The sequence below is a fragment of the Eucalyptus grandis genome, chromosome 6 (assembly GCF_016545825.1).
Source record: "Eucalyptus grandis isolate ANBG69807.140 chromosome 6, ASM1654582v1, whole genome shotgun sequence".
NCBI classification, from domain to species: domain Eukaryota; kingdom Viridiplantae; phylum Streptophyta; class Magnoliopsida; order Myrtales; family Myrtaceae; genus Eucalyptus; species Eucalyptus grandis.
The window spans coordinates 11,845,927-11,873,143 of NC_052617.1; the positions used below are offsets into that span (position 1 = coordinate 11,845,927).

At 38.1% G+C, this 27,217-nt stretch overlaps 2 protein-coding genes across 13 annotated transcripts; one reads left to right on the plus strand and one right to left on the minus strand.

The window, feature by feature from the left end:
* Nucleotides 1–1,814: 1,814 nt before the first annotated feature.
* On the plus strand, nt 1,815–2,637 carry LOC104448600. The gene is made up of 2 exons (XM_039314351.1): nt 1,815–1,898; nt 1,999–2,637. Exons 1-2 carry the CDS (start codon nt 1,815–1,817, stop codon nt 2,635–2,637), a joined length of 723 nt encoding a protein of 240 aa, XP_039170285.1.
* Nucleotides 2,638–19,418: 16,781 nt separating this feature from the next.
* LOC104448378 (probable disease resistance protein At4g27220) lies at nt 19,419–26,725 on the minus strand. 12 transcript variants are annotated; one of them, XM_039315583.1, is made up of 8 exons: nt 26,503–26,725; nt 25,892–25,971; nt 25,485–25,607; nt 24,868–24,990; nt 24,529–24,561; nt 23,723–24,118; nt 20,468–23,140; nt 19,419–19,726 (listed from the first exon to the last, which is right to left on the minus strand). In XM_039315583.1, the coding sequence occupies exons 2-8, from the start codon at nt 25,944–25,946 to the stop codon at nt 19,722–19,724; spliced, it is 3,408 nt and encodes a 1,135-aa protein (XP_039171517.1). In that variant the 5' UTR covers nt 25,947–25,971; nt 26,503–26,725; the 3' UTR covers nt 19,419–19,721. The 12 variants fall into 12 exon arrangements, with proteins under 12 accessions (XP_039171517.1, XP_039171514.1, XP_039171513.1 ...); XM_039315580.1 differs by having other exon boundaries at nt 25,892–26,005; XM_039315579.1 differs by having other exon boundaries at nt 25,892–26,014.
* Nucleotides 26,726–27,217: the final 492 nt, after the last annotated feature.

The window sequence follows — 27,217 nt, forward strand, 5'->3', positions numbered from 1 at the left end:
TCCACTTGTTTTTCATGTTTTCAATTTTTTCAGTTAGCGACAAGTTGGGTTAGAGCACTATCAATGAGAACTTTTAGGAGTTGGATTTCTTTAAGTATGGTTTGAGGTGGTGTCCTTCAGGTTAGGAGAATGACGGCTGTGCATTTCCCCTAGGATTTAGGGTGTGACACATAATCTGATATTCTTTATCACTTCAACTTGACTTTCCATTATTACAGCACCCAAAAAAATTCTTATCCATTTTTGCCTTCTCCGCATGGCATGTTAATTGACCAAATTCTTTTCCTTCACATAAAATGTCAATTGCATATGAGATATTTTCACAGATTAAATCAAGAAGATCCCCTCACGGATCTTTCCCCTAACAATTTGTATCAACAGTTTCAGGCTAAATGGCTGCATGGTAATGTTCTTTTCTTTTGTTTATGAACAACAATTTTTTTTTCCGGAAACAAAAAAAGAACAGAAACGCGTTTGTTTGCGTTTTCGTTCAAAAACTGTTTTTTTGTTCCCGGAACAAAATTGGAACCAGAAAAAGAAACAAAAAAAAGTTACTTTTCTGTTCCAGAAACACTTCTTGAAGGGTTGAAAAGAACAAAAACGAAACACTTTTCATTCACCACCGTCTCTTCTTCTCGTTCATGCCCTGTGCGAAACAACACTCTCCCTTTTCTAGCGTCTCTTACAAGTTCACCACCGTCGAGCGATCCGACGCCTCCTCACTCAACTGAGTCTCCGGTGCTGACAGCTGCTGCTCCTTCACCGGCTGAAGCTTCTGAATCGAGGTAAGTTTCTGCTCCTCCTCCTTCACCGTTCAATGAGAGCTTCAGCGAGAGCCACCCCTTGCAGATCTGGGCAACGGCTGCTTGGGGCTCGAGCACAACAGCTCGCTCGAGCCAGTGCTTGCCCAAATCTGTGAGACGCTTGCTCGAGCGACCCGGCGGTAAATTTCTTTTGTAATATGCTGAGTAACTATGAGCTCATCCAAAATCACCATGAGAATTATCTTTTTGACAGAGAGGAACTCTAGTTGAGAAACTTATAGAGGAAAGACTGAAGGACAGGAGCCACTCTCAAGAACTTCTTTTTGTGTTTGAATGTAAGAACCAAGGGTAATGCTGCCTTGTGTTGGCTGAATTTCATGGTTGCATATTATATCTAGCATAACAATGAAATGCTCAGGCTGATCATTTGGATTTCACAGCTCAAACACAGGTTGGGGAGAGTAGTTGTTTAGGTTCATTTGGAGCAAGATTGAACTTTCACATTTCCTTTTATGGTAGTGTTTGAAATATGACCTATATTTTGACATGGTAGGTTTCTCACAATGCTCTTTATTTTATTTTGAGCATTCTGTTTCATTGATCATTGCTAGTCATAGTACTATGTAGTTCTTATAGCTCAAAATGCAACTTATAATCTGTTTTATATAAGTTAGTTCAAGAATTGTCAATTTTGTCACTATAGTCTTCTCCGCTTGCATCTCTTGAGAATGATTTTGTGTATGGCATATATAGTATTATGTTATTGATTTAACTCGTAGCTCATATGCTGCTCAACTGGTCAAAGATTAAATGGCATCTGAGAGACAGACATTCAGTGCAAAGTGGACCGAGTCTGTAACCAACCTATTTATCGGTTTGTTGGTGGATGAGGTCAAAAAGGGAAATTGCACCTCTTCTACTTTCAACAAAGCAGGGTGGAGGAATATACAGACTGAATTCGTTAGACAAACAGGATGCCAATATAGCATGGTCCAGCTGAAGAACTAGGTAAACAAACTGAGAAAACAATATAGCAGTTTTCATAAACTTATGTCTCAATCTGGATTTGGTTGGGATAATGTGAATAAAAGAGTTGTTGTCGAAGATCCAAGTAAATGGGAATCTCACATCAAGGTATCTTTTTTAATTTTTTGGTCATTTTGATGTCATTATATATGTAAATTTTAAAATGTATGATTATATTGCTGAAATGTCATTATTGTGAAAATTGTAGGAGAATGTAGAGTGGGCAAAATTCAAGAATGATGGATTTCCCCAGTATCCCGAGCTATGTATTGTATTTGGTGGTACATATGCTACTGGAGAATATGGCATTGGAAATGCTCAAGATTTGACGGTGTCGGAGGAAGATGACAATGGTGATGGCAATGTAGGCGGTGACAACAGTGGTTGCAATGCATATGGTGACAACAGTGGTGGCAATGCCTATGGTGATGATGGTGGTGGCCATACAGATGACTTCAGTGATCACTACACTGATGAGAGAGTCTTTACATCAGACAATGCTGCAACTTCAACTCGTGGAAAGCACAAAATGGATAGGACTCCAAATACTAAGAGGAGAAGGAAGAGTATCCATAACAATATTGATGACACTTGCAAAGCCATACAAGACTTTTTGAAAGTTAGGTCAAGTCAATATGGTAGTGGCTCTGCGGCCTCTGGGGTTATGCCATCACCTGTGGACCCTTTCTCCGTAGTTGATGTGATGGACATTCTAATTAGTATGCCTGAGATAGACCAAGATGTTTACAATAAAGCAATGGAACGAGCATGCAATAGTGCCTCATGGAGGGTGGCTTTCATTAAATCCCCACCTGAAAGGAGAAATGGACTTCTTTATCATCTTTAGTAGATGTTTGGAAATATATTATGGATTGAATGGGGTTTCATTAGACTGTATAACTTATGTTATCCATTAATATTTAGTTTTTAAAGATATTAGTGTTGAGACTCTTGGTACTTATATGTAATGGCATCTTCTATTGAGACTATGACTTATGTTATTGATTGTTATTGGATATATTTTCAAAATCTATATTGATGTTTTTATATTTTTGTGATGGTATAGGTACTATGGAAGACGGATCAGATAGTATATGTAGTGAACAGGTAGAACAAGTTGAACAATTCTTGGATGATGATGATCTTCGCATATTGCTAGCGTGGTTGTGCACGGTTGCGATTGACGCATCCGTGCATACAAGACAACCCATTAGGGACAGCAAATTATTAGGATCCAAATGGATAATGGAGATTGTTTATGGACATTCAGATAAGATATATGAAGCCTTCAGGATGAAGAGACATGTTTTTCTGAATTTATGTGATTTGATGAGAGTAAGAGATTGGTTAAAAGATAGTCGATATATTCGAATAGATGAACAAATTGGGATATTCTTATCTTTGGTTTGTCACGGTAGCTCAAATAGAGATTTATGTGAGAGATTTCAACATTCTGGAGAAACGATCAGCAAGTATTTCAACAAAGTGTTGAAAGCAATTATCAAACTTTCAAAAGAGATAATCAAACCGCCATCCTTTGATGTCATCCCACAAGAAATTCTTATGGATCCTAGTCATAAGCGCTACTTCGAGGTATGATTTCTATATCGACTTTATACCGTCAAATACATGTAGTTCATAATATTATATAATCTTAGATTGGTAATAAATTGACAGGACTGCGTAGGTGCTATGGATGGCACCCATATAAATGCTATTATCTCGATGTCTCAGCAGGTTCAATTTAGAGGTAGGAGAGGGACTACCACCCAGAACGTATTGTGTGTTTGCTCATTTGATATAAAATTTACTTTCGTGTATGCTGGATGGGAAAGATCTGCCAATGGTTGTCGAGTGCTTTCGGCAGCACTCGAAACTCCTCAATTGCAATTTCCCCGACCACCACCTGGTATTTACTTTGTTTATATAGACATTTGTGATTATATTATGATTGAATATCACAACAAATTTATATATATCATGTTGTAGGGAAATACTACGTGGTAGATTCCGGTTATGCAACACTTCCGAGATTTTTAACTTCATTTAGAAAGGAACGGTATCATCTCGGCGAATATAGAGGGAGTGGGAGACGGCCAAGAACAGCAAAAGAGTTATTCAACTATAAGCACTCTTCACTAAGAAATGTAATTGAGAGGCCATTTAGGGCATTAAAGAATCGCTTCACCATTTTGAGACATATGCCTCCATTTACAATTCGGAAGCAAACACTTGTTGTAATTACATGTTGTGCTCTTCATAATTACATTCGTGATCAAGATAGGATGGACATAAATTTTTCCATATATGGAGATTCGGAGTATCCATTTGGACCTACAGAAGTGGAGGTTGCAGATGATACATCGGATAAGTAGACTTCTGGGATAAACATGCTTAGGACAAGTATTGCAAATAAAATGGCAATGGATCACAATATGCATGAGATTTGTTGACTTTTGTAATATTATTTTTAAGTATTCATTGTGATGAAATTGAACAATGAACTATATTGCTTCATTATTGTGATATCATGTATGGAAGGGTTCATGTTGAGATATATAAGATACTCTTCTTTTTGCTATTTCTTATTGTACGGACTTTACTTATAAAATTTTCTTTTAAGTATGCACATATGACCATGTTGAAAATATTTTTCTTCACTCACCATGATCAAAATTAAATTGATGAGCATTTCATGAGAATGAGAATTCAATATCAAGTTTATATGCTATAAAAATAAAAAATAAAAATAAAAAAAGTACTTGAAAAAAAGTTGATACAAACTTTACTTACAAAATTTTCTACTAAGTATGCCATATGATCATGTTCAGAATATTTGTCATCCCTCACCATGAAGAAAATTAAATTAATGAGCATTTTATGAGAATGAGAATTCAATATCAAGTTAAAACTTTATTAAAAAAAGTATTTTTTGAAAATTTTAAAACATAAATTTTGTACAAGTTACCAAACGTGTTTTTGTTCTTTTTCTATTCCGGGAACAGAAATTGAGTGCAGTTACCAAACGTGTTTCTGTTTTTTTTTTATTTATTTCAAGAACATAATTTTTTTACAATTACCAAACACGTTCTTTTGTTTAAAAATTGTTCCCCGGAACATAAACATTTTTTTTTTTTATTTCTGTTCCCTAGAACAATTTTTGAACAAGTAAACGTTACCAAACGTGCGCTAAAGTTTCCTCTTGTTAAATGAAGCTAAACTCGCCAAAACTCAAAATGTCTTAATAATTCATCCTCCTCCCTACTCCGGATTGAAATTCGATAACATGTGAAAACTCTATTTACATAAAGAAAGAGAGAAAGGGCAAAAGGTCAACGTCCAATGACAAAAAATCAGAAAAGCTAAAATTGTCTGACGTGGCAAGAACCTGGTCATAGAGAAAAAGGACAGAAGGAAAAAAAAGGTCAAGACCGACGACAAAAACATCGGTCAAGCTAAAATCTGTCACATTTGGCAAGAACGTGCTCATCATATCGTGAATACTCTTATTCAAACATTGGAACGGTCATTACACGCTATTTGGGCTTACAAATTCCAACGACGACACTCCACCTCTGGTCACTATGGAGAAGCGTCCAAAGAAAACAAAAAAGATATTATGATTTAACTGGCAATTTTTGTCCTTGGCATCAGAAATAATTCATTTTAAGTAAGGATATATAGTGAAGCCATCTTTCTTTAAAGATGACTGGGACCTTATCTCTAATAAGAGTATAAAATGACTGTCTTAACTCCAAATAAAGCCCGAACTTATCAGCCGACTAAATTCTTGCAAGTGAGCTTTTCGTGATGGCTAGAATAGGGGCGATTTTGCCCATAAAATTCTCATCATATCGAAATTGGAGTTGGACTTCGTGTTAATCAATTGAACAATGACCAAAACTCTAAAAAAAAAGTAAAAATTAAGAATTAAAAAACCTCAAATTGAATTCGCTATTCATGTTTTCTCCCCCTCCCGCTACGGTTGATGAAAACATTTGGGCAACTTTTTGCTAGCGGAAGACAAAGCCATATTTTCGTTTTTGCTTTTTTTAAAGTTCGTGTGTTATTGTATATATGAATTCAATAGACCAAACTTTATAAATAAATGTCTGCTAAAGAAAAATGTCCTCTCTATGAAAGTCAAGATAGTGAACATAAACTCTCAAGATTGGAACGGTCATTACATGATATTCAAACATTGGAACGGTTATCACACGCTATTTGGGCTTGCAAATTCCAACAATGACACTCCACGTCTGGTCACTATGGAGAAGGGTCCAAAGAAAACAAAAAAGATATTATAGTTCAACTGGCAATTTTTGTAATTAGCATTGGAAATAATTAATTTAAAGTAAGGATATCTAGTGAAGCCATCTTTCTTGAAAGATTGCCGGGACCTTATCTGGAATAAGAGTCTAAAGTGGCCATCTTAACTTCAAATAAAGCCCAAACTTATCGGCCAACTAAATTGTTGCAAGTGAGCTTTTCGTGATGGCTAGAATAGGGGCAATTTTACCCAAAATATTCTCATTATATAGAAATCAGAGCTTTAGTTCGTGTTAACCAATTGAACAATGACCAAAACCCTAAAAAAAAATTAAAAAAAAATATAAAACCTAAAATTGAATTCACAATTCATGTTTTCTCCCCCTCCCGCTACGGTTGATGAAAACATTTGGGCAACTTTTTTTCTCGCGAAAGACAAAGCGATATTTTTTTTTTTTTTTTTTTAAAGTTCGTGTGTCATTGTATATATGAATTCAATAGACCAAACTTTATATATAAAGGTCTGCTAAAGAAAAATGTCATCTCTATGAAAGTCAAGATAGCGAACATAAACTCTCAAGATTGGAATGGTCATTACACGATATTCAAACATTGGAATGGTTATCACACGCTATTTGGGCTTGCAAATTCCAACGACGACACTCCATGTCTGGTCACTATGGAGAAGGGTCCAACGAAAACAAAAAAGATATTATGGTTCAACTGGCAATTTTTGTAATTGGCTTTGGAAATAATTAATTTTAAGTAAGGATATACAGTGAAGCCATATTTCTTGGAAGATTGCTTGGACCTTATCTGGAATAAGAGTCTAAAGTGGCCATCTTAACTTCACATAAAGCCCGAACTTATCGGCCGACTAAATTCTTGCAAGTGAGCTTTTCGTGATGGCTAGAATAGGGGCAATTTTGCCCAAAATATTCTCCTTATATAGAAATCGGAGCTGGAGTTCGTGTTAACCAATTGAACAATGACCAAAACTCTAAAAATTAAAAATTAAAAATTAAAAAACCTCAAATTGAATTCGCAATTCATGTTTTCTCCCCCTCCCACTACGGTTGATGAAAACATTTGGGCAACTTTTTGCTAGCGAAAGACAAAGCGATATTTTCGTTTTTTTTTTTTTTTAAGTTCGTGTGTCATTGTATATATGAATTCAATAGACCAAACTTTATATATAAAGGCCTGCTAAAGAAAAATATCATCTCTATGAAAGTCAAGATAGCGAACATAAACTCTAAAGATTGAAACGGTCATAACACGATATTCAAACATTGGAACGGTTATCACACGCTATTTGGGCTTGCAAATTCCAACGACAACACTCCACGTCTGGTCACTATGGAGAAGGGTCCAAAGAAAACAAAAAAGATATTATGGTTCAACTGGCAATTTTTGTAATTAGCTATGGAAATAATTAATTTTAAGTAAGGATATACAGTGAAGCCATCTTTCTTGGAAGATTGCTGGGACCTTATCTGGAATAAGAGTCTAAAGTGGCCATCTTAACTTCAAATAAAGCCCGAACTTATCGGCCGACTAAATTTTTGAAAGTGAGCTTTTCGTGATGGCTAGAATGGGGGCAATTTTGCCCAAAATATTCTCATTATATAGAAATCGGAGCTGGAGTTCATGTTAACCAATTGAACAATGACCAAAACTCTAAAAAAAAAAATTTAAAATTAAAAATTAAAATACCTCAAAATTGAATTCGCAATTCATGTTTTCTCCCCCCTCCCGCTACGGTTGATGAAAACATTTGGGCAACTTTTTGCTAGCGTAAGACAAAGCGATATTTTGGACCCGAGCAGGTCCTTAAAAGGCTATGACCACCAGAAAAGTCTGAGTATAAGCCGGAATCTGGGCCTGGAAAAATATACCAGCCCCATTGGCCTGCCCGGCCACTCCTCCTAGTAGGAAAGGGGGGCAACTTTTTGCTAGCGTAAGACAAAGCCATATTTTCGTTTTTTTTTTTTTTAAAGTTCATGTGTCACCGTATATATGAATTCAATAGACCAAACTTTATATATAAAGGTCTGCTAAAGAAAAATGTCATCTCTATGAAAGTCATGATAGCGAACATAAACTCTCAAGATTGGAACAGTCATTACACGATATTCAAACATTGGAACGGTTATCACACGCTATTTGGGCTTGCAAATTCCAACGACGACACTCCACGTCTAGTCACTATGGAGAAGGGTCCATAGAAAACAAAAAAGATATTATGGTTCAACTGGCAATTTTTGTAATTGGCTTTGGAAATAATTAATTTTAAGTAAGGATATACAATGAAGCCATCTTTCTTGGAAGATTGCTGGGACCTTATCTGGAATAAGAGTCTAAAGTGGCCATCTTAACTTCAAATAAAGCCCAAACTTATCGGCGGACTAAATTTTTGCAAGTGAGCTTTTCGTGATGGCTAGAATAGGGGCAATTTTGCCAAAAATATTCTCATTATATAGAAATCGGAGCTGGAGTTCGTGTTAACCAATTGAACAATGACCAAAACTCTAAAAAATTAAAAATTAAAAATTAAAAATTAAAAAACCTCAAATTGAATTCGCAATTCATGTTTTCTCCCCCTCCCGCTACGGTTGATGAAAACATTTGGGCAACTTTTATCTAGCGGAAGACAAAGCCATATTTTCGTTTTCTTCTCTCTCTTTTTTTTTTTTTAAAGTTCGTGTGCCATTGTATAATGAATTCAATAGACCAAACTTTATATATAAAGGCCTGCTAATGAAAAATATCATCTCTATGAAAGTCAAGATAGCGAACATAAACTCTCAAGATTGGAACGGTCATTACACGATATTCAAACATTGGAACGGTTATTACACACTATTTGGGCTTGCAAATTCCAACAATGACACTCCACGTCTGGTCACTATGGAGAAGGGTCCAAAGAAAACAAAAAAGATATTATAGTTAAACTGGCAATTTTTGTAATTAGCATTGGAAATAATTAATTTAAAGTAAGGATATCTAGTGAAGCCATCTTTCTTGAAAGATTGCTGGGACCTTATCTGGAATAAGAGTCTAAAGTGGCCATCTTAACTTCAAATAAAGCCCAAACTTATCGGCCAACTAAATTTTTGCAAGTGAGCTTTTCGTGATGGCTAGAATAGGGGCAATTTTACCCAAAATATTCTCATTATATAGAAATCGGAGCTTTAGTTCGTGTTAACCAATTGAACAATGACCAAAACCCTAAAAAAAAATTAAAAAAATTTATAAAACCTAAAATTGAATTCACAATTCATGTTTTCTCCCCCTCCCGCTACGGTTGATGAAAACATTTGGGCAACTTTTTGCTCGCGAAAGACAAAGCGATATTTTCATTTTTTTTTTTTTTTTAAAGTTCGTGTGTCATTGTATACATGAATTCAATAGACCAAACTTTATATATAAAGGTCTGCTAAAGAAAATGTCATCTCTATGAAAGTCAAGATAGCGAACATAAACTCTCAAGATTGGAATGGTCATTACACGATATTCAAACATTGGAATGGTTATCACACGCTATTTGGGCTTGCAAATTCCAACGACGACACTCCATGTCTGGTCACTATGGAGAAGGGTCCAAAGAAAACAAAAAAGATATTATGGTTCAACTAGCAATTTTTGTAATTGGCTTTGGAAATAATTAATTTTAAGTAAGGATATACAGTGAAGCCATCTTTCTTGGAAGATTGCTAGGACCTTATCTGGAATAAGAGTCTAAAGTGACCATCTTAACTTCAAATAAAGCCCAAACTTATCGGCTGACTAAATTTTTGCAAGTGAGCTTTTCGTGATGGCTAGAATAGGGGCAATTTTGCCCAAAATATTCTCATTATACAGAAATCAGAGTTGGAGTTCGTGTTAACCAATTGAACAATGACCAAAACTCTAATAAATTAAAATTTAAAATTTAAAATTTAAAAATTAAAAAACCTCAAATTGAATTCGCAATTCATGTTTTCTCCCCCTCCCGCTACGGTTGATGAAAACATTTGGGCAACTTTTTTCTAGCAGAAGACAGCCATATTTTCGTTTTTTTTTTTTTTTTTTTTTTTTTTTAAGTTCGTGTGTCATTGTATATATGAATTCAATAGACCAAACTTTATATATAAAGGTCTGCTAAAGAAAAATATCATCTTTATGAAAGTCAAGATAGCGAACATAAACTCTCAAGATTGGAACGGTCATTACACGATATTCAAACATTGGAACGGTTATTACACGCTATTTGGGCTTGCAAATTCCAACGACGACACTCCACGTCTGGTCACTATGGAGAAGGGTCCAAAGAAAACAAAAAAGATATTATGGTTCAACTAGCAATTTTTGTAATTGGCATTGGAAATAATTAATTTTAAGTAAGGATATCCAGTGAAGCCATCTTTCTTGAAAGATTGCTGGGACCTTATCTAGAATAAGAGTCTAAAGTAGCCATCTTAACTTCAAATAAAGCCTGAACTTATTGGTAGACTAAATTTTTGCAAGTGAGCTTTTCGTGATGGCTAGAATGGGGGCAATTTTGCCCAAAATATTCTCATTATATAGAAATCGGAGCTGGAGTTCGTGTTAACCAATTGAACAATGACCAAAACCCTAAAAAAAAATTAAAAAATTAAAAAACCTAAAATTGAATTCACAATTCATGTTTCCTCCCCCTCCCGCTACGGTTGATGAAAACATTTGGGCAAACTTTTGCTAGTGGAAGACAGAAATATTTTCGTTTTTGTTTTTTTTTTTTTTTAAGTTCATGTGTCATTGTATATATGAATTCAATAGACCAAAATTTATATATAAACGTCTGCTAAAGAAAATTATCATCTTTATGAAAGTCAAGATGGTGAACATAAACTCTCAAGAAAGCTTTAAAAAAGGATTTAAAATGTTATCATTTTCTCAAATAAGTGTCTGAAGTGGCAATGACATTTTTTCTCAAATAGGTGTCTGAAGTGGCAATGACATTTTTAAATAAGGATCTAATCTTTCTAGCCAACTAAATATTTTGGTAGTCAATGATGTTTTTGTCTGAAGATAATTTAAACTATATTTTAGTTAAATTAGAATAAAAATTAAGCAAGCTAAAAAATATTGATAAAAAAAATATAGGCTAGAGGTTAGATGAGGTCTAAAAACCCTCGCCTAGATCTTAGAGAGGATCGTGGCCCTCTCCATGCTAGTTTAATTAAGATTTTGTGTAAAAAATAGGATTCAAATCAAAATGACATTATTTTAATCTTTTAGTTAACCTTAATGTCACGTAGAACACAAGTGGGAAAGATAAAATATTGAAAAAATTGCATTAGCATTTTCCATTACTTCAATTAGATGAGGTTAGCAGAAGAACCGATATTTTAGAAAATTGAGCTCTTGGGGGAGACCTACAAGCCCTCGATGGCTACTAGCAAAGGTCGTCTCGCCTACATCCTCATGGGCCACAGGCAAAGCAACCCTTGCTTGGCCCTCTTCATCATCACTTGAGATAGGCCACCGGCAAAAAGGAAAGAAAAAAAAAATTTAAAAATATATATTAATTGACAAAAATACCCTTGACTTATAGTGAGGTAATATTCTTTTTTAAGATTGACATAATCACTTCAGATTCTTATTTGAAAATATGATTGTACTTTAAGTCTTTATTTGAAATTTTCTCCCAACTCCCCATCTCTATCAGGTCCTAGAAATTTAATATTTCCTAGCAAATCGTAATTTATTAACAGCCTTCCTATAACATCCAGCTGCTAACAATGGCCCTTTATACTTAATTGAATATTTTAAGTCAATTTTATTTATAAGTTACCAAACAAGCTTAATCTTTTAGGTGCTGAATTTTTATATTTTATCATTTAACTAGGTTATTAAACAAATCCGATGATGAGATAAATATTTTATCAAGTAATGAGAGGGCCTGATTGGAAACTCTATAAATAGTGTTCGAGTCTCTCATCTAACCCTAACTCTCACAGTATCCTCACATAAGAAGCATTAACTTAGCGCTAAAAGTGAGGAGGCCGTCTCATTGAGCAAGTGATACAAAGGGTAATAGAGAGAAGGACTTGCGGGTGAAACATCAATTTTCCACTCCCACTTCAAGAACGATGGATCCCAAAACAGGTGTGTTAATCTTTCTACTCAATTATGCATATTCTTGTTCTGGTTATGGAGATTTCGGGATTGCGCAATTTGCATCCAACACGTGGTATCAGAACAGTCATAACCCTAGAACTCGAACGCATATAATTTTTGCCTTAATTTGAGATTTTCCTGATTTTTCGTTCAATAAAAATCAAATTAAATTATATATTCGGATAGGGCTCATCGAGACGAGTAGATTTGTAGGCGGCGCGTCGCTGGAGGAGACCACATGCACCCCCATGCGCGGCAACGTGCCGCCTGGGCGTCAGAGACACGCCCCCACGCGCGGTGACGCATCCTCACATGCTTCCACGCGCGGGGCGCGGCTCGCGCTTGCGACACACACGGGTGCTAACATCACGATGACGTCAACGACCCAGGCCCGAACCGACCCAACCCGAGTCGCATTGACCGACTTGACCCGATCAACTAGTTGGATCGGACGGTTGAGCAAGGAATTGATTGGACCGTGACCGGTCTCTGAACTGTCTCTTCGCCCCGCACGTGAGCTCCATGCGCCGCACACTTAGGTGACGTGTGCGGGCGCGTGAAAGCTTCAATGGGCGCATGGCTGGCGGCGTTGGATTCGTATGACCATTCTCTATGTTGTGGTGTATTTATTTTACATGTTTGATAGTTTTATGGATGTGAAAATACAAGCGGAACCCTAAATAGGTGTATTTTTAGTGTATTTTTGCATATTTTTATTGTATTTTTCTATGATCAATACAGGTGTTAGGTTACTAGTATGTTATCACATGAACATTATAAAAGTGTTATTCATTAATAATATATAATAAAGTTTAATTTTTATTAATGAATAAGGCAGTGTAATTAGCATGATATGTGATTTCAGTGATATGTTGACCCTATCACTAAAGTTCATATCACATGCATATGATGGATGAGAGATGTAAAGTTTATATCCCTGGTATGAGAGAGTTTCAATGATTCATTTGAATTATGACCGCCAAAGTGGCACACTTGATTGGGTTTGAGAAATTTCGGTCTCGTATAATCATTGGGATGTCTCATGGTCTAATGCCTAGTCATACTTACAAATGAGGTGATTATGTATTAATTCAAGGAGTGATACATGATGGTGTGGTAGAGGAATGACCGATCCTAATGGTTCGTATACCAAAAGGTGATGAATTCACGAAGATTGGAATATATTATCATTATCATTATCATGAGGAAAGTATACAATTGCATGTCATGTATTCTGCCCAAAAGTGATTGTGTGATTTTGTATATAACTTTCTGGATGTGCACTTGTACGTCAAGTTACACAATGCTCACATGATGTTAATTATATACACTGCTTGTCTTTTAATCATATTTTCTGTAAACGGTAACTCCCTCACTATTGAGGTTCTAGCTGGTTCAAATTTTAAGAGATGGAGAGAAGATTTTATGTTTGCTATGGAGATGGCAGATGTTCATATGGCTCTTACTACCGATCGGCTAGCAGATATTACTGCAGAGAGTACAGAAGCTCAGTAATCACATTTTGCTGCTTGAGAAAAAAGTAATAAAATTTGTTTGCTATCCATGAAACGTTCCATTCAAAAACACTTGAAAAGTGGTTTGTCTGCAGACTGCACTGCTAGACAAATGATGGAAGCCTAGGTAGTTAGAAACCGTGTCTCGTTTAATGCTGAAATAGGGATACACTTACAAACACCATTTACTATGAAGTATGATGGTTCTTGTGGAGTTAGAGATTATATTCTAAGGATGGTAGATTTGCAGACAAAGCTTCAGGCTCTCAATGTTGATATTCCCACTACCTACATTGTGCTTCAAGCTCTAAATACTTGTTCTCATGATTTTGGGATTATCAAGACCAATTATAATTCTCAAGATGAAACCTGACCAGTTAATGACCTAATTGCAAGGGTGGTGGCAGAAAAAGACAAATTGAAGAAAGATAAAGGGCACATTGCTCTTTATGCTTCTAGTTTTGGTAGTGATAAAGGTAAGAAGTTGAAAAACTATACCCACAAGGGCAATTCTGAAGTTGCTAGTCCTTCCAACAATAAAGGAAATTCTGAAGGTGCTGGTTCTTCTAACAGTTTGGGTCCTAAGAAAGTATTCTCCAAGAAGGATGATGTTATTTGCTACTTTTGCAGGGAGAGAGGATACGTAAAGAAAAGCTGCAACAAGTATAAAGCTTATTCCATTAATTAATCTCATATGAAATAACACATCAATGGTTCGTCCATACTCCAATCTTTTGCTCAATATCAAACCATGGTCACAACATAGTGCTTGGTGACAAGATCAAGATTCTCCCCTTGTAAGGTATCCACTTACAAAGCTAGTGACTCAGCCTAAAAAGATATCCTAAACCCAAAATGCATACCCACAAGCCCTTTGCTAGGCTCACAGAGATATTGAGCACTAAACCCACATCCTCCAATATCCAAAAACTCAATCCATAATCAATCTCGTGATCCACCATAAATTTAACAAACCAATCATATAACCTTTCATAACTCGATTTCCCCAATAGAAATACTTTCTCGCAAAGCATCTCATATCATTTCATAAAACAAATTCACAATCAAAACCATAATCTATATCATAAATCAGTTTCACAAATCGAATCGAATCAATTTTCGCAACTCAATTTATCAAATAGATTATATTTCTCAAAGCTTTTCACAAATTTATATCCATATATTTTGACAATTCCTTTGCAAAGCATTTAATCGAGGTGTTTACAAATAATCATTCCAACTTATTTCAAATAATGCATTTTTTAATTCCTCACAAACCAAAACTTATAACATGTAACAAAAGAATTAATTTTATAAAGAATTTCCTTCATCCCTTAATAAACTCATAAGCCATTTCCAAAAATGCTTTGCGATGCCATTTCAAAATCAACAAGGTAGTAAATGCTCAATCCAAATTTATGCAACAATTATGCTTTAAACATCACTTCTTCCATTTTTATAAATAAAATGCCATGCCATGTCTTTCATACTTATATGATACTCAAATCGATATCACTTTTAATTAAGACATGAGTTTTCAAATTCATAGAAGATATAGCACCACTCACCTGAATATGCCCCAAATCAAATAATAAAGCTCACTCGAATCCATATACTCGCATTCCTATTATAAGAGAGAAAAACCAAGTAAAATACTATCTCAACTAACGACTCGACTAAATTATGCTTATTCGTCAACAAAATAACACTTACAAACTAAAAAAAATCACATATCTAAAGCAATTATTCAAGCCATTCGCAATGCAGACCTTTGAGCGCGACACTTGGTCACACTATAACTCCTTCTGCCGAACCCCGTTCCGAACGTATTTATAATCAATAGAAAGCTCTTTCAATGTGTCATAAGAATCCCAACTTGACCAACCCAAAATCAAGCAAAAAATCGACAAAATATGGGCTTGAAGTTGTTGGACGCACATTATTCACTACACGCGGGAAACTTCGAAATTTTGTTTCGGGAAAATCGTAAGCTCAAATCAAGACCCGTAAAATCCTACGGTTCCATCCCCTAAGCTATCATTTCTATAAAAATACGCAGCTCAACAATTCAAAAATTGGACTTCACCACTCGATTTTCTCAAAATTCCGAATTTCAAATCCTAAGTCCAAAACTACTCTGGTTGGAAGAATGAGAGCCACGATTACTTACTAGGCATTGTCGATAATCTTGGTGAGGCACCCACGACATGAACACACAAAGTTGTCTCTCCACCTCCTCCTCCTCCTCCTTCCTCCTCCTTTCTTCTTTTCTCCTCTTTTCTTCTGCCCGAATATGTGCTGTCTTTTCCTCTTTCTTTTTCTTTTTTTTATCTCTTCCCCTTTTTCTTCCTTTATTAAAAGTGGGTCCCACCACCTTCTCTTTGACCTAGTAAAAAATCTCAAATATTACAAAGCCATCGAGGCAATAGCTGGAGATGGAGATACGACACACCGGCCAGAGTACGAGGACATCTCTGAAGATGAAGAGGTCAATGACAATTCTTCCACCCGAGAGCTCCCTTGAAAGGATTATACCCTATGAGAAGCAACTCGAGACCAGCACAATAGAAGCAATCAAGAAAGTTATACGCTAGGCGACAAGCAAACTCCTCTTCCTGCCCAAGTTTTACATGACATTGAGAAGCCCTCTGATCTCTTCAAAATCTATCATCACACCTTAAGACTCCTAATTTGATTAGTACTCGGTGATAAATGTGCCATTTTTCAGTTCAATAAGAAAACCATGTAGCCTAAAATGAAAAGAAAAAACTGTGTTCGCAGTTCTCTCAGACTCGGTTGACCAAGATCATCATCCCTTTCGAAGCATAAGTCTTTATTTAATGCAAGCATATTGCTTGTACGATTTGTTTTGAAATTACAAATGAACTATTAGCATCGGGTACAAAATTCCCTGCCGATCTCTTCTGTTCCGTCCTAATGGCGTCAAAACCCTAAATTAGCCTAAAGAATGTGGAGTATCTCCTTCAGGAACAATAATCTTAAAGGATCAGATCTGCCTTGGTTTCCATTTATTGAATGAGTTTATGTGGGGATCGGTTTGGTCCTTAATTCAGCTCTTAGATACATAATATCGCCTGGATTGAAATGTTGTCCTGCGATGCTTCATATGAAGTTTTTTCCCGTTTATTGAATGAGTATATGTGGGAATTGGTTTGGTCCTCAATTCAGCTCTCAGATACATAATTTCGCTTGGATTAAAATGTTGTCTTGCGATGCTTCATATGGAGTTTTTTCAGTCCACAACACGAACGCCCATCAGACCAACATGGTTTCATTCAATCCCTTCGAAAGCAAAGTCGTGTTCTTTTCTCTCTTGTGCCCCTTGGAAGAGAAAGACAACGAAGGTCAACGTCCTTATAATATATTCCTAGTAATGTACGAACCGGTGCACATAATTTATTCTCAATAGGTAAGATCTCTCCAGCAAGAAGAGTACCCGTCTTCACTGAATCTCTAGTCCGTTCAAACCCCCCAAATAAAAAAGGACCAAAAATTAGAATCTTTGCATACCAGCCCCAAAATGAGCTTACACTTCCATTAGCTCGTAGATGCAAGAAAATGAAAAGAAACAGTATGTAGAGTTTAAATTGTAATCTAAATGGCCATAGCTACTGGTTAATATGTGAACTGCCCACATGGAACATTCTTTATTTTTTCGTTGGAGAAGTAAGATGCAACTGAGGTTGTTAGGGGTCTCATTGTTTTAATCGAAGTTTTTCAATGTCCTTAAAAGACAAATGTATGTCCGTCCTTTCAAATAACAACTTAAGTTTCAGGTTGAGAATACCTTATTGAGATAATTTCAGCCAAAGTTTAAATTCTGAATGACACTGCCACAATTAGATTCTCATGGCATTCTATGTTGATGTTATGTGTTATTGATCTCAACAAAGTGTAAATTTCCAAGACTATGTTTTCCAACTTCCTTTCTTCTTGTCCTCACAATTACTGTCATCCAATGCCTATCTTTTGACGAAAGAGAGGGAGGAAAAAAAAAGAGAGGGAAAGACAGTATTCTACAATGATTTTTTTGTCTCATTTGGGAGGCAGTACCATTTAAAATGTCCAAATGAAGGATCTTTTTTCAGAATGAGAATCATAGTTAAAGTTGCAACAGTTGCTGACCAAACCAAAGAGCGTTATTGATCAAAGCATTTGACGCAAGAGTAATAGCGGGTGCTCATCCAAATTGAAGAAGCAATAATAAGATGACACTCAACCCAGACTCTGCATCCAAGGAATCTCCCCTCGTACGTGCCATTCCAATCGAGCTCTTTCAGAGGAATATTTCCCTATTTTCCTCAGCGTTTCGGTATGGAAATTTAACTGCTAGCTCACTCTCTCCTCTCAGCGAGTCGGTTTCGTTATATTAAGTGAATCCGCATCATCCTCGATGGATGCACATTGTGATTTATAGGACTTCACTCATCAAAATGCTTTTCGCCGCACCGATTTTATGGAGTGCGGAATGTTCCTTTCAATCCAATAATCTGATAGTAAATTTTTCTTATCTATCCTCTCCTCTCATTCATTAAGTTAGTAAACCGATACCTTTCACACTCGCGAACTCCAATGGAAGTTGTCCAGGACAACCCTTCGTCTTGCTTACCAGAGTAGACTCCTGGAGTCCTGGAGTAATTTACAGAGATTCAACCACGTCCCCCAAAAATGTCTAGTAGAAACACATTCTCTGGTGACTGGATGGATCACAAAGAAGATGACGAGATCTTTGGAATACTTCCTTTGGTAATCTTTTGACTATCATTCCCAGCTTTAAGTACATAATATTTGCCGTAGCAGCGGAAGACAAGAGTGAAGGTGTTCGCTCTGGCTCACCGCTTCTTAGGCACTACAAAGTCCGTCATTTCTATGGCTTTTCATTGCATTATTATAAGAGAATGTTGTTTCGTTATGGGTGATACATTTGCTTTATAATCATTATTATGTTGGTACTCAAAGACGGGACTGTCGAGCAATTCAGATGCTGGAAATCACTGCATATCATCTTACCGTCCTGAACCCTCATTAACAAGGAAGACAATGGCCAGCGTGCTCATCAAGGAATTCTTTGAGAAGCATCAGAGCTATCGTATATTACTCAGTTTCTGAAACCAATGTTCCAATGTTCCGGAAATGCTAAAAGAACAATTGCATGGACAAGTCATATCCAACGAGAAGTCCCCAAGCTCAGGACCTGTTTCACAAGACACCTCCAGACAATGCTCGAAGCAAAAGCTTGATGGTCTTGGATACTAATCGCCCATGCACGCCAGACTAGCCACCATGTTGGGCAACAAGGTCGGTCCAGATGCCGCACATGGGAGTAGACTCTCAAACTCAATATTTGGCATCGATAGCGGACCAGCAACAAGCAACAGCAGTCTGAACGTATTTGTCAATGGCACAGGCATTTTGTGCTTTCGGTCAAAAATAGCACCGGTGATCTTTTCGAGTAACAGGACTAGATATTTGGAGCTCTGCTCCAGTCAGAATGGGTTTCTGCACGATAACCTTCTCGAGCATTAATTACAAGTTGGCTGCTCAGATGATTTCTAAGACTGGTCAACTTTGCGGATGCCATTAAAGCTAGCATCTTGCCCCCTCTGTCGAGTGAAATAGCCACTAGACTGCTCCTAACCAAGAGCACCTCCCACCGTAGTAGATTATACTTACTCTTAAGTAAATAATCTATAATTCATACGCAGATCAATTCTTTACTCGATTAATTCAAGTGGGGAAGATAGAAATAGAAAGAGAAATGTTTGAAGGGGTAGAAACGGGGGATAATACAAACCATGAAATCCAGAAACAAGATATAGTTATCGTAGATCCAGAAAGAGGAAATAGATTAAGCATATGTCATCACAAGGTTCGGAGGTACTTTAAACATCAACCGAGCAGGATGATGTAGCAATGGCTATTCGTCTGATGTCCACTGACGTCGGAAGATGATTCATCCTCAACGGGATCCTCTATGGCTTCATCAGTCTGGGGGCACATGTATTAATGTTTGTTAGTCATTGCAACGTGGGCCCAAAAGACCAGAAAGCAGTTGAGAAAGGAAGTGGGAGAGGGGTTTCTCTGTAGTTGTCAAGCAATTGATCCCCAAGGACCTTTCTCGTACGCATACCCAATCTCATCGTGTACCACGACTATTCATGAAAAATCTATATAAATATTGTGGTGCACTTTGACAGAGCTTACAGAAACCGGAATTGAGGCCAATTCGCTTGTTGACACCTACGCCCATCTTTATTTCTGTCCAATATTTGTGCTCCCAAAAGATCAGCCCTCGTAGATTTCACAAGGTTCTAGAGAAAGCTAAATTTTTGCACTCAGAAAAAGCCTTTTTGGAAAATCGGTGTGAGAAACATCTTTCAAATGTGCAAAGAGTGCCCTGGCCACAAAAAGAGAGAGAGAGAGGACTATCGCCATTGTTATTCATGCAAATTTAAGGGAGTATTTTCTTTTTCTAATTTTTGAACATTGCCAAAACAACTAAGGTCTAATAATAACATGACCATTATGCTACACTTTCAAGTTGTAGTATAATCCATTCATCAGTGTGTATCACGGGCCTACTGCTAGTTTCTAAGCAGTTATGTGGCAGGACTCTTCCTATAAAAGTTAAGGAAAAATGAACTTCCCGTGGTGGGGGAGGATCGATCCTTAGACAGGACCAGGGAAGATGGAAAGGATAAAAGAAAAAAGAAATAGTAGGTGACTTACCAAGAAACTTGACAGAGGGTTCAAGTGAAGAACGGACAAGGGGATGATCCCACTCCAGTGACTCCCACGTCTGCTGATTTATCCGAATCTCTCGAAGAGAAGGGGGAGGCCCATTGTCAAGCAGGGGCAGCTGCAGAGGAATCCTCTTCAGTTTCGGACAATTGTCTATAGAAATCTGCCGGAGGGTATCCCAACTCGTGGTCCCATCACATATGCTTTTCAGTTCCGGAAGATTCCATAGACCCAGGTTCGTTATCTTTGGGAAGGAACGGTGCGTCATTTCGGCAACAGTGCCTATTATCACCTCTATGCCCTTGCAGTCTTTGACTAATATCTCTTGGAGGAAAGGGAGGTGGAGCAACATGTCTTCCGTCAGCAGCTCCCTCTTTATGTTGTTGCATCCACTTACTTCAAGATATGTAAGGCGACAAGTGGCTCTGCTTGGCAATGGCCCATGTATTATCTCCTCTAATTTCTCACAACTATGTACAATAATTTTCTCCAGATTTGGAAGGAGCGTGGTCAGCCACTCCCATTCCACCACTCTCTTAATTTTATGACACCTGGACAATTCCAATGATTGCACACTTTCCGGAAGCAAAGCGCAGCCATCACCGCTTGTTCCGTCTACACTCGCAGCGATATGGTCCCAACCATCGATGAGTATAGACCTATCAGGATCATCCACAAGCCAAAGGCGGTAAGCGTTTGGGGCCGCGAGCGTGTACCGTCGGCAACTATTTCGCACAAGAGACCCCACACATGCATTGAATGTTTCCACATGAGCAACAGAACAATAAAGTGCCTCCAACTTTGTTGATTTTACCTCTTCGCCTGCCCTCAGCTTTTCAATCGCAAGATATTGCAAGTTCACCAGCTTCTCCAACACTCCCTCTGGTAATGTCTCGATCATTGTGCCATCTAGGGCGAGGTATCTCAACTTTACCAACATCTCCATGCCCTCTGGTGCTTCTTCAAGACTTTGACACCCTTGAAGGTCCAACTTTCTTAGAGATCCCAACTTTCCTACAGAAGGAATAAAACGTAATGCCAAACAACTTTGCAGTAACAGTGCTTCCAAGCTCTCCAACTGAGAGATGGAGTCCGGTAATTCCGTGATTCCAGTGTAGCAGAGATCTAGAACCGTCAACCCCTTTAGATGTCTGAAGAAAGATTCATGGATGACTCCCAACATGTCGTTGCCATTCAAATACAGGCTCGTCAGTTTAGGGCAATTTGGTGATATGCCATCTGGGATTTCTTCTATATCGTTTCCTTGTAAAAAGACTTTCTCTAGATGATCATTCCAGAATACTTCCTCCGGTATTTCTTTCAACCCCATACAGGCCTTAACAATGTGAGTTGTGCTCGTCACCATACGCAATGCCATGTCCCTTGTCAAAGGGTGCAGACACCGATACTCTATGTCTGGATCCAACAGGCAGGACCCTCTTATTTTATCCAATATTGTGTTACCCTGATCGTGCAGTCCTTGCCTGGTGGCAATTCCACCTAACAAACCCTCATCAATGAAAGACTCTATCAACTCCTCCTCTCCACTAGCTCCTGAAAGGACAAGTGCTTCTCCAAAACGAAGTATTAGATGCAGGAAACACTGTTGCACTTGATCATTACCCAAGTTCACGTAACTGAGTTGCAATCTCTTGAACACGTCAAGCTCCATTTTGGAGTCTTCTAATTTTCCCAACATGTCTCTCCATTCATGCACTTTCTCTACTCCTCTCAAGCGAGTTGCAATCTCAATGATCGCAAGTGGCAGACCACAGCACCTATCAAGAAGAGAGCTTGCAATCTGTTCAACTTCCGAAGGGAGTAGTCCTGCAACGCAAAGCGTCTTTGAAAATAACCACCCAGTATCTTCCATATCGAGAAGTCCTATCTTGATTTGCTTTTGACAGAGCATCATACGACACACCTCTAGTGATCGAGTTGTCACTACCAACTTTAGTTTGCCCGTTTCAACCGGAATTCCCACCTCCTTAACTTCAAAATGCATCCAAAGCCCATCTAAAATTAGGATGGATCTATTCTTCATATTCAGATGTCCATACAATAGGCCCGCCCTTCTCCTCACGTCCTTCTCATTCGAGAGATTGTCTAGTCCAACCGCATTGGCAATCTCTTCTTGTAGCGCATACACACTAAAATCCTGCGGTACAGCAACCCAGAATACATCCGAATCAAGATCCTCAAGTAGTCTATTATAGACATGGGTCAAAATGGCCGTCTTGCCCACTCCACCCATACCGTAAACACCAATTCTGGAAAAGTTGTCCTGCTTTAAATTGGAAAAAATCTCATTCACCTTCAATTGAGTCTCTTTGCCTACCAATTCTGTTGTCACCAAGGGAGACGTTTTGCTGCGTCTAACAAGTGTCGTCGCCGCTTGCCAAAATCTTCCTGGAGCTAGAAGAACTTCTTTGAACAACTCTACCACCTCAGCTACTTTCTCCGGTGGAACAGATCCTTCTCTGATCGCCCGCACTACCCTCCAGTATTCTTCTTCCATCCACTTCGAATTTAGCTTGCTCATGTCCCCTTGGCCACTACTGATGAGTTCTTCCAGCTTACTTTCGAGAAATGTCATATTCCTTTTGGCAAGCCTACGGGTACCTTGTTGACTCTCAGCTGATGCAACCTGCATTCTCGCACCTAAACTCAAGTATAAATGAAAATTCACTCATAGGTACTTCTTAGACATATTTAATAGATATGCTACACTCACAGAAATATATAATTCGTAGCTTTGTATTCACTTTTTCAACACAACATCCCATATAATAATCAATATGTTATGTAGACATGCATGTCACAATAGTGAAATATTGGCAACCACATATCATGAGCTCTCCATTGGGGGCAAAAAAAAAAACTATTTGAGATTAAAAGTCATAGGAATTAGAATATAAGTTTAATTTCACGTGACTCATTTCATTACTTTAAAAGCCAACGCTCCTGTCGGAGATCAGAGGGGATAGGGAGAGGCATGGCTTTTCAAGATTTGAATGGCACACTTCAAAACATTTTTGTATTCATTCTCAAAGATCTCGTGATTATCAATGACTGACTCTTGAACTCCTCTTTTCCTAATAATTCCCGATTATTTTCTGTTTCTTTATGACCATAAGAAATCTGAGCATCCTCCTCCCTATATCCCCATTCTTAGGTGAAGACTAGAAGACAAATGTCCTGCACGAGCTTCAACCCATGGCAAATTTAGAGATGCACACGTACCATGTGGAACCTCTGTATTGGGTTCTCCCCCTTTGGCATTCATTGGGCGTGGCATGTTGGTTAAAGCAGGAAAGGACCGACTAGGCTGATTCTTCTCAACAAATGAAGTCTTGCTACGAGCACCTTCATTGCTAGCAGTCAAGGGCTGATGCGAACCCTGGGTAAGGTTGGACGAACCTTCCACCGCTCTTTCTCCCTTCAGCGCCTCTAGGGCTTCCGATCTCACTCGGTCATCGAAGAGCTTGTAGTCACGAATTCCACATCCTCCAACTCCAGCAAAGTGCACATTGATCTTCTTCGTGACAAAACCGCTCGCGGGCAAGTTGCACTTCCGCTTGTTATTAGGCAGAACCTCAACAAGCTTCGAAAATGGATACGTTGCTCTTGGCATTTCCCCTATATCCCACGAAAGGGAAAACAGATAAGTTTCGATTGACTCGGTACCACAAGGAAGACCTTGGAAAATTTCTTATTTTGAAAATAGGGGAAACAATTTTCAAACTTTGCTCTTCAGATTGAAAGCTATAGTTTGCTTCCATGTTCAAAACGAATGCTCTTTGTGTAGGTGGTCTGAGGGGATAGAGAGAGCCATTGCTTCTCAAGATTTGAATGTCACACTTAGAAGCATTGTTCTGTATTTCAAAAATCTATCAATTACCAGCGACCAACTCTTAAGCTCCTCTCTTCCTATTAGTTCCAGTTTATTTCGTGTATTTCTATGACCAGTGGAAATCTGAGGCCCTGCCTATATCCCTAGTAATAGGTGAAGGAGCTTTGACAAAAGGGGAATTTGGAGATGCACATACCTTGCAGAACCTCTGCATCGGGTGCTCCCTCTTCTGCACTCAGTGGGTGTGGCATGTTAGTCAAATCAGGACGAGACTAATTTAATGCTTTGTATGATAGCAACAGCATAACCACTTAAAAACATTTGTCTGCTCATTTTTAAATATCTAGTGATTATCAATGACCAGCTCTAAGACTCCTCTCTTCCTATTAATTCCTGATATTTTCTGTTTCTCTATGACCATAAGAAATCCGAGCATCCTCCTGCCTATATCCCTATCCTCAGGTGAAGACTAGAAGACAAATCAAGCGAGCTGCACAAGCTTTAACTCAGGGCAAATTAAGAGATTCACACATACCGTGTGGAACCTCCATAATGGGCTCTCCCTCTTCTGCATTCAGAGGGCGTGGCATGTTGGTTAAAGCAGGAAGAGACCGACTGGGCAGATCCATCAAAGGCAATGGAAGAGAGGCTGATGAACCTGCAGCACAGTTATTATACTTTGAATTAAAGCTTTATTTACATGATAGCAATACACATAGACACCTCTCTCTCTCTCTCTCTCTCTCTCTCTCTGCCTATATCCCTATCCTCAGGTGAAGACTAGAAGACAAATCAAGCGACCTGCACAAGCTTTAACTCAGGGCAAATTAAGAGATGCACACATACCGTGTGGAACCTCCATAATGGGCTCTGCATTCCTCTTCTGCATTCAGAGGGCGTGGCATGTTGGTTAAAGCAGGAAGAGACCGACTGGGCAGATCCATCAAAGGCAATGGAAGAGATGATGAACCTGCAGCACAGTTATTGTACTTTGAATTAAAGCTTTACTTACATGATAGCAATACACATAGACACCTCTCTCTCTCTCTCTCTCTCTCTGCCTATATCCCTATCCTCAGGTGAAGACTAGAAGACAAATCAAGCGACCTGCACGAGCTTTAACTCAGGGAAAATTAAGAGATGCACACATACCGTGTGGAACCTCCGTAATGGGCTCTCCCTCTTCAGCATTCAGGGGGCGTGGCATGTTGGTTAATGCAGGAAGAGACCGACTGGGCAGATCCATCAAAGGCAATGGAAGAGAGGCTGATGAACCTGCAGCACAGTTATTATACTTTGAATTAAAGCTTTACTTACATGATAGCAATACACACAGACAACTCTCTCCCTCTCCCTCTCCCCCTCCCCCCCCCTCCCCCTCCCCCTCCCCCTCTCTCTCCCTCTCTCTCTCTCTCTCTCCCTCCCTCCCCCTCCCCCTCCCCCTCCCCTCCCTCCCCCTCCCCTCTGCCTATATCCCTATCCTCAAGTGAAGACTAGAAGACAAATCAAGCGACCTGCACGAGCTTTAACTCAGGGCAAATTAAGAGATGCACACATACCGTGTGGAACCTCCGTAATGGGCTCTCCCTCTTCTGCATTCAGAGGGCGTGGCATGTTGGTTAAAGCAGGAAGAGACCGACTGGGCAGATCCATCAGAGGCAATGGAAGAGAAGCTGATGAACCTCTAGTTATTCAATCTGGTTGATTTCTTTCGATGTCAACCAATTCTAAAAATGGACGGTAAACAATCCAGTTTGCACGCATCAAGAATGCCTCAACCAATGGCTTCCAAAGCTAGTTAGAGTTGAAATTTGCCATGTGGTTCAGACAAAGGATCTAGAACGCCTCTGACCAAGCACTTGACTGATGCTAATTATGTAAACTTATTGTCGACAAACTTTGCTCACCGGAAACATTAACCATCTCAGGTGATAGAGAACGCCTTCCGGAAAAAAGGTCCAGAAACAAAGACCAGACACGATCATTGCTTATTTTCTGTTCCATATTGGCCGATTAAACGATTGAAGCGTTTTAAGTTTCTCAAAGATATAGAAGATCTGGCAATTTCAAGTAGATTGCACGCTTAAAATCCTACAATAGAGCGTCACGAGTTGCCACAGTATTCGGACAGGCCACTGCATTGCATAACGTGGGTAAAAGATGAACGTACCAGGAGGAGGACTGGAGCTCCGGTCCAGTTGCTAATCTCTGGTGTCGATTTGGTTCTTCAGCCCCTGATCACACCAAAATATTCATGGCCGAGGTTCAACTCGATCTCCATCTCGATAACATTCCCATGGAAATTTGAAGCGGTGTGATCCGGCGAGAGATGAGAGAAGAAAATAGGAAAGACGAGAGATGAAACCACAAAAGTAAAGAAAACCCTAGAAACCCAAAGGTTACGTTTTGGTCGTCCGAATTTATAATCGAGATAGAATTGAATAAAATAGGATATGAAATCGGATTTGATATCTTATCAATTGTTTGGTGAATCACAATATTAAAATCGCATATATTCACACACACACATATATATGGCATATCATTATAAATTAAGCTAAATGTTCATAAAAGGATACGGTGAAAATCTCGCATAACGCTATTCTTTAATTTATTTTATTTTATTTTTCCTTTTTTATATTATTATTATTTTTATTTCTTTTTTCCCTTTCATCATTCCTTAATAAAATTTTATCAAGTAGTAAATTGTACTAACATACCTAAAATACAAAAATACCTAAAACATATAATAAATATAAATATTTAATTTATAGATTGAATGTTTATTATATGATAGAATTAAAGTTGAATATATAAATTAAAATAAGATTAATTAAAAATAAATTTCTATTTTTATTTTAATTTCTTAAATTATAATTCAAATA

What these genes read in the sequence shown, in the direction of transcription:
- LOC104448600 (XM_039314351.1), top strand. Translation starts at nt 1,815, where the DNA reads ATGTCTCAATCTGGATTTGGTTGGGATAATGTGAATAAAAGAGTTGTT. An exon ending in AATGGGAATCTCACATCAAG is followed by an intron (nt 1,899 to 1,998) that starts GTATCTTTTTTA and finishes TGAAAATTGTAG; the next exon opens with GAGAATGTAGAGTGGGCAAA.
- LOC104448378 (XM_039315580.1), bottom strand. Translation starts at nt 25,985, where the DNA reads ATGGATCTGCCCAGTCGGTCTCTTCCTGCTTTAACCAACATGCCACGC. An exon ending in CATTACGGAGGTTCCACACG is followed by an intron (nt 24,991 to 25,484) that starts GTATGTGTGCAT and finishes ACTGTGCTGCAG; the next exon opens with GTTCATCAGCCTCTCTTCCA. An exon ending in CATTATGGAGGTTCCACACG is followed by an intron (nt 24,562 to 24,867) that starts GTATGTGTGAAT and finishes CACTGAGTGCAG; the next exon opens with AAGAGGGAGCACCCGATGCA.